This window comes from Alligator sinensis, unplaced genomic scaffold (assembly GCF_000455745.1).
Source record: "Alligator sinensis unplaced genomic scaffold, ASM45574v1 scaffold1223_1, whole genome shotgun sequence".
In the NCBI taxonomy this organism is placed as follows: Eukaryota; Metazoa; Chordata; order Crocodylia; family Alligatoridae; genus Alligator; species Alligator sinensis.
In genome coordinates, this window is record NW_005842062.1 from 301,325 (window position 1) to 309,627 (window position 8,303).

Consider the following 8,303-nt stretch of genomic DNA (forward strand, 5'->3'; position numbering starts at 1 on the left):
GTTCTTACGTGCCTTATTTTTCTAATTTCTATATAAAATGAGTAATGATTATTTCTATTGTGGATTTCAGTTTACCTTCAGTATTTAATCTACTCACACCAGCTCCTCTCAGGCCATCCACCACTTATACCAAGTATCGTTCTTCTAATCATTCAAAGACTTTTCTGAATGCAAAGATACTTAAAACAGTGTAGAATAAATGCAGCAGATAAGATATATAAGCTATTCAACACATTAACATATAGTGATCAGGCAATATTAAGATCATGACACAAGTGACACCAAAATCTGCCCTTGCTGCTATACATTTTCAAAGATTGGCCAACGTATAAATAGTTGATTAAAAAAATTCTAGTTTGCACACACTCACTAGAGACCATATATAGTTTGGTGGTTAAAAGTCTCACAGGATGCTTTTTGCACTGGGCATGCTTCTGTTCTTCTCAACTTCTGTGCACCAACCAGATGGCAAACAAGCTCTCTCTCCAGAGTGACACAGCATATCCCATCTCAATGCTGTGAGGATGGATTAGGATTTTCCAAGTGACTGCTCTTCCTGCCTGCTGTGGATAGTTGTGCTGCCAAGAGAACTGAGAGCAAGGATGCTCTCTCTCCTGTGCTCTCAGTACACATTCATGACATTAAGCAGCTCGGACAAAGGAGAGGACAGACAGCCTACAGGCATGGACTAGGAGGGACACTCAGATTAAAGAAAGCTTGAAGGAGAGGAAGACTGGGACAAGCTGTTCAATATGAAAAGAAGAGGGTGGGATGGAAGTGGGGAAAGAAAGTGTTGGGAAGGGTAAGAAGGAGGGTAAATTGGGATGAAGAGTGTGGGGATGAAAAGAGATTGGGAAGGAAGATGGGTGAGAAGAGGGGGAAGAGAGGTTACGTGGGTGAAAATTGAGACTGAGGCAAGGAGTAGAGAGGGAAAATGGGGGAAAAAGGAGGTGGGGGTGAAGTGCCAAGGCTAGGAGGGAACAAAGGAAGAAGTATGTGTGACCACAAGGATGAACACAAGATTATTATTACTTTACAAGCTTGGAATGAAACACAAGATTTCTGAGTCTCATCATACCTCTCTTGTCAGTCTAAGTCTGTTTGTTTAATAGATGAGCAAAAGAGAACACATGTGATTGATACATCACAAATCTCAAAAGGGCCTTCACTCAACAAGGAGTTAGAGAGAGAGAGATCCTGCAGAGAGATAGATCACACTTTTGAAAGAGACACCCAGATACCACATGAAGAATTGCTGCAGCACAAAAAGAAAATCCCCACAAATCGCGCACCGTTAGTTATGCCATACCATCCCTCCCTGGAACCTATATGGAAAATCCTCAAACAGTTGCAACCCATACTAGAAGAAGATTCAATTGTTAAAGAGATCTTCCCAGAACCAACCATACTAGCCTTTAAACAGGCACCGAACCTGAACAATCTCATCACTAGAAGTGAACTTCTAAAATGCACTGAATAGATCCAGACCATGCTGGGACAAGAAATTTAAAACCTGACAACATATCTCCACTACTCCCACACTAACTATACCCCACAACAGAAACATCAGCATTCATGGATCTTACACCTGCACCTCCAAAAATGTAATACATCCTATCCAGTGCACTGTATGCCCTGATGAAAAATATGTAGGAGAAACCAAAAACTATGTACCAGAATGAACGCACACCAAAAATTTATCAAAGACATATATATCCAATTACCTGTGGTGCACACTTCTCACAAGACAACCACTCTTTCTCCAGTCTCTCAGTTCTAATCCTCAAAGGAAATTTACAAAACACCTTTTGTAGACAAGCATTCAAACTGCATTTTATAAATCTACTGGATACAAAAAATCACAGACTAAATATAGACATTGGATTTATAGCACATTGTAACCTGCCTGCCATCCAATAACCCCAGGTAACCTCTATACATTTTACTGGCTATATTTGATCATCAGGTCAATATTCCCCCATTTTCCTCCCTCCACCTACCTGTCTCAAACCTAATGTCTCCCATGGTTTCTGATTCTCACTGCCACTTGTTTGCATTTTCACAGATCTACATTTTGCATGTTGGCTTCTAGTCCATCTAGGAGAACACAAAACAACAGCAGACTCTCCCAGTGCCTGAAAAACGGTGTTTGTGCCTGAAAGCTTGCAAAGAACAATTTTTCCAAGTATTAAGTTGGTTTAATAAAAGATATGACATTTACCCAAAGAACCTTGTCTGTATACAAAGACAAAGTCTCAAAAGTTAAGAAATGTGTGAATTGAAGTTACTTATTAACATAGTAGATTTCACTCATTAACATTTGCTATATAAAAGACTTATATTTTTCTAACATTTTCATCCAGGCAAAAACAGCACTGGCATTGTTTCGTTCTTATTTTGGTACATTTAATGCATACAAGGTACTAACACATAAGTGCGCATAGACTTTTTTTTTCTCCCAAAATTAGCATTATTACTTTATTTGGTGATTCATTACAATCTGTATATCCAACAGTCAAAAAATAAACTAAGCATAATGTTAAAGCATTTTACAAGCAAAATACTTTACTGTTTTTTTTTTTCCCAATTGGCATAGAGTTTGATACGTGTACTGGCTAAAGGATATACTGTACATAAAAACCAAAACATAGTTCTTTGAACTAGACTGAAGAGAGTTAAATCTTGGGAGTCAGCTAATTTTAATTGAACAAACTCTCAGTGAAAAACCATATACTTGGAGCCTTTAACATGGCTGCCTTTCCACGAACATACTGTATCATGAAGGCGATAAGCAACTGAACTTCTCTTCTCATGATGTTGTAGATCTTCCTTATCAAAGAAATTAAACAACCAAAGAAGCTGGAATGGGTTTAACTTAGCCTGATGTACATATATATATATATATACACACATGTACATACATGTATGTATATATTTTATAAAAGGGTCAGAATATAGAGATCAATTTTGAAAGCTACTGAGGAAACCATTTATAGTAATGTTCGATTCCAACATGTTCCATCTCATGTAACTAACAAGCTTAAAGTTTAATCCCCACCGATCATTTTTCTATTTGTCATTTCTCTGTTTCAATGTGCAAACCCAGATTTGTTCCACTGTCTAACAACATACAATGTAGAAGTAGATGCTCCTTTGCCATAGTAACCACATCTCTGATCCTCCAACTGTATATCTCTGGCTTTAACATCTTACAAAACTAAAAAATAGTTGATCTAGGTTGTAATAAAAAAGAATATTAAATACCTTTGGTAAAAATAGATATATTTAACAAGTTTAGAAAAGCAAATATACTGTCAAAAAGAGAGTATAAAAATGTACACAATAAAAAATACAAACAAAAATTGTAGGCCATAGTAGTGAGAATAAAGCCATTGTTCTTTTTAGTGTTCTCCTTCTTAGCTCACACTTATTGTCCAGTCAGCTTTTTTTTAAAGGCAGGAGTTTTAAGAGTATGGAAAAATCCAGTCTTTTCTAGTATTAGACAAATTAAGTTTAATTCAGAACAAGGCAATTTGTTTTAAACCATGTTGGTAAGACACAGAACACTCTGATTTAGAGCACATGGGTTGTTGAGTACAGAAAGACAGATTCCAGATGTTGTCAACTGTAAGCCAGGTGTAACTAAAGCTGTAGAAGTAAGACAGCCATCAGGGTCAAGTCTTCATGATGTGAGAATTCTAATTTTTATACTCCTAAATATAAAATCCATGTAATGTCGAGACAACTGAAAGAGACAATATATATATATCTTTTAAATCCCTTATTGATGCCTTTCTCCCATCCTTTGACTGGGCCTCCAGTCAGAGCTGTTATACAACATATAATCCCAGTTTGAATTTTCCTCTTTTTAGAACTCACTGTAAATCCTGAAGATGGAAGATTCCCAAAGCATACAACTGAGATTATAAAGGAGATAATGCACAAGCCCCATAACAGAATTAGCCATTGATTGAATGTGCTTTGGAAGAAACAAGCACATTTAGTCACATTTATCCTTCAGTATTCCCTTTACACACACAGTCACACTCCTCATGGTGTTCCAGGGGTACATCTGTCAATGATTTATGCAATCCCTTTATGCCGCTCCTGGGCTTCAGTTGAAGAACCTGAAAGAGGACAATACAAGCCAATCCTTTAAATAAATCATTAAATGGTTTTGAGTCTGATATACAGTAGTAGTAAATTGGAAGACAGGAAAACCACCAAAAGAAACTCAATCACTCCACAGCTGAGTTTCCTCATTTATTCCATTCATTAGTTTTTTTTGTTTTGGTTTGGGTTTTTTTGGCTTAACTTCAAGCCTACTACAAACTTTCTTAAGACATTATATGCAGGCATTTACCTTGGTCAAAACAACCTTGTTTGTAGTTGGGATTGCTTGGATTTTTTTTTGAGCACCAAATATATTATCTGACTTGACAGTAAATTATGGTTCTGGTTAAAATATCTTTGGCTTTCAATTTTCAATTATGTACAATTTATAAGAACATGTTTTCAATTTTTAAAAAATCTTAGACGGTTTACTGACACTTGTGAATTTGCACAGTGTCAGGATATTATATAACCTATACATTTCTTTGCTAACAGAACAATATAGATGCTTCACCTTGTGATAGCTGGAAATTAACCAATGTCACTATGTGACATATACCACTTCCTTTACTGTTAGTAAGTCAGTATTAGGCATATCAATTCTTTGTGCTTGATTGTAAAATCATATCATATTTTACAATACGATTACAATATGATTGTAAAAAATATGAAGGGCACATTGGGTCACAGAACCCATTCCTGTGGGTATACTCACAGATATTAAACTGATATATTTAGGTTATAAATAATGTCAGACACTGGAAAAGCTTTCCAGGCATTAGAGGTTGGGAGGAATCAATAAATAAATAAATACTGCGCCCCTCAACCCCACCACCAAAATAAGCAAAGAAACAAAAGTCCCTTCCTCCTCTCCTCATCCTTCCCCAGTCTTCATCTCCTCCTCTCCACCCTGCAAATTGTGAAATTTCAGACTGGTCAATTGACCTGTTGAGTTGAGCCTGAACAGTCATCATTTCCATTCACTCTTGTTATGAGAAACAGAATAGCACCTCCTGTTTTGCTCAGGTTAAATAAATAATTCAAACATAAGTTTCTGCAGTCTATAATACCACATATGTATCAAGCCCCTTTTCTTCCACTAGAATATCCCAAAAAAATCAGTTGAACATGTATTTTTGAAAGTCAGAAGCATTTATCACGTTTACTTGCATATCCCACGCTCCCTCCCCACCCTGTCCCAAAATGTAATTCTCCAAAATCAGGATGTATGTCTTAATTGAGGAAACTGATGTCTGTGCTGGAATGGAGGCATAGGGATGCTGGAATGGCTGCAGGGGTTGTGCCGGACTCCATTTCAGCAGCAGCAGTGAGAAGGTTAAACCTAACTATTGAGCTGCAGGAAGAGGGTAAGTGATGCCGAGGAGTGGACTCCACTCCTTCTCCATGGCCAGTATGCAGCCATAGTGAGCTCATGTTGTGGCAAGATTCTGGAAAAAACTTTTTTTCTTCATACTGTCTTCACAAATCAAGGTACAAGTCTTATTTTGGGGCACGAGATAAGAGTAAATGTGGTGTATTTTCTTCATAAGCCATAAATAGGGTGACACATGACTATATCGACTCTCTCTATTTATTCTTGGTGCAAGGGAGAGCTTTCTTCAGATGAGTCAATGTATAGTCACACTAGCAATGCCCCGGGAACTGCATTCTGTTGCATGTTAATGTTGACTGTTAACATTGACATTAAAGATTGGTCATTCAGTGCAGTGGTCAGGAAACATTTTTTTGTAGTTGCAGCCCAGAATGACACAGTTAAGGTCCAAAGTTGGCCACCAGTAGGGCTCATAGATCTGGCCCACAGGCTGTAGGTTGCTGACCCCTGTTTTAATAAGTTTGTTTTTTTTCTTGTCTCAAATGTAAAAAACACATAATGAAGAACATACCTCATGGTATTTTTTGGTGACTTTTGTTGGGACGCATTGGCAGTCATTGCAATTATGCTGACAGCAGGCACAGTTTCCACCACAACGTTTAACCAGTAGACACAGTGGCCAAAAGATGGTATCAGTTCGCTTTAGCTCCTCCCTTAGCGACACTGAGAAGTTGCGAGGAGTGCAGCTGTACAGTCGTACCTCCTCCTTTAGAAGGTTCAGGTCTACCACTGAATAGCAAATAAACAGAAATGATTTTATATTTTGTCTATCAAATTCCATCAAGTAAATACAGGAGAATTCCTGTGTGTTTAAGACATTCGTTTTATGTGAACCCTTCCTTAAGACAATTCCAACCAAGCCCCTCTACAATCACTGAAGTCAGCATGATACAGTTCCATTATATGTCAGCGGTGGCAAGATGCCAGTATCTTCTGCATAGAACCCATTCCCATCAGTGCTATGAAGCTCATTTCAATCTGGGTTCCTTCTATGCTTCTACAGATGACATATGCAGATTCATAAATTATTTCCTACCTAGGGAGAAAGACGGTGCAAAAGAAGGCAGGTGTACTGCACCAGCCTTACTGGTCTCAAAAGTGGCCACATTCCCACTCTGTTGCTTAGGTGTGGGTAACAAAGAAGGATTCCTTCCCTCCCCAGCTCTAATGGATACCTCCTATGTCAAATTCCAGTATCCAGACAGGGTTTTCCCCATAAACTGAACTTCAGTGCATGGAAACAGACTTGGAGGAATTATTATTCTACTGCATCAGGAATTAAGAATTGGCAAAACCCACTCCCCCAAAAACCCTTGTCATGTGGTTAAGAATTTTGCATACCTTAAAGCAATTCTTTTGAGTTTGCACTACTTGTTCAAAACACACAATTTTTTCTCTATAATTTACGTTAATGCTGAATTCAATTTAAAAGGAAAACAAAACATTTTTTCTAGCCAAAGGGAAGACTATGCTATGGGCCAGTAATGGAGGAAGAGACAGAAAGTAATACTGCCACCAGTGAAAGTCTTATGTACAATACATTTGAATAAAAATAATTATATTCTTTGTCCCTTTGCTGTTCAGTCAGTTTTTACATGTCAATCTGCTAGCACTCAAATCTATTTTCAGCTGTTTTTGAATCTCTGCTTCTCTTCCTCTAGCACCTTCGGGTATGTGTACATTCATCCCCAGTGCTCTCAGCACTTTCACTGAAGAGCATGGCTCCACCACTTGCTCCCCTTACACATGCCAAGTCTAGGAATGCAGCAATGAAGACACTCCAGGGATGCCACTGCCACTACCCGTCAAACACACTGGAGACAAATCTCAAGACCTGAGGCTGCTGCATTTCCAGGTTTGGTGTGAGAATAGATGTGGGTGCATGCTCTTTAGCAGCTGTTTCAGTGTAAATATACCCTTAGCCACTAAGGTAGAGCTAAAAAATATTCTTGTTTGAATCAGATTTTTCAACCTGTTAAAGTGTGACTCTGGGGTTTAATTGGGTAAATTAGGTAAAAGACGGCAATCCATCTCCATCAAACACAGACCTTTACAATTTCCCTCTAAATCAGTGGTTCTCAGCCTTTTTAGACCATGGACCAGAAGTGACCATGGACCAGCATGCTGTAGACTGGAACTGACTGGCATACTGCGCACCGGCAGCCAATCCTTTTTTATACTCAGTATACTAAGAATAAAAAAGTATAAAAAAGGGTTGGCTGCTGATCACTTCCGGACTTCCACTCCGGCAGCCAGTCCTCCTACGAACCAGCAGCCACCCCTTTGTGGCCCAATACCTGGGGTTGGGAACCTCTTCTCTAAATAGTTTCCAATGTATCATAATACCATGCCAAAAGCTGAGGAGCTTATCAAAATTCCAGAAATAGGGAAGTATTCTTCTGGTTCCTCTAATTTCACGGACAAGAAATAATGGGCCTTGAAGAAATTGGGACTGGTTTAGGGGAACAATGAAAATGTTTTTATTAGCATAGCTGTGATGAAAAGCTCTGCAGTTTGGCTTCTGGCAGAAAAGCAGGCTATTACAACCTGTGATATTTGAACTGGCCCCCAAAGAGTAAAAGGAATGTCCAGTTCATAGTGGTGTCTCCTATTTTTTCACTGGTTAGTTACCAGCATTGTATTTTCCTCTATGTAAAACCCTAAGCCAACCTGGCTGTTGGGAATACTGAAATAAAAATCTCAAACAAACTCACACTGACCTTTAAACCCAACCCTTTTCGAAGAACCTTGGACAGAAACCTGGTCAAAATCAGCCCCCACCCCCCCCCCCCCCCCC

General features: G+C 38.6%; 1 protein-coding gene across 1 annotated transcript in view; it reads right to left on the reverse strand.

Moving 5' to 3' along the window:
* Nucleotides 1-2,952: 2,952 nt before the first annotated feature.
* The window catches only part of PDGFC (platelet derived growth factor C), a 225,243-nt gene continuing 219,892 nt past the window's right edge, over nucleotides 2,953-8,303 (reverse strand). The window contains exons 5-6 of the mRNA XM_006023150.2: nucleotides 6,018-6,235; nucleotides 2,953-4,127 (exon numbers count right to left, since the gene is read on the reverse strand). Coding sequence (XP_006023212.1) covers nucleotides 4,011-4,127; nucleotides 6,018-6,235 — 335 coding nt within the window. The 3' untranslated portion in view covers nucleotides 2,953-4,010. The remainder of the gene's footprint in view (nucleotides 4,128-6,017; nucleotides 6,236-8,303) is intronic.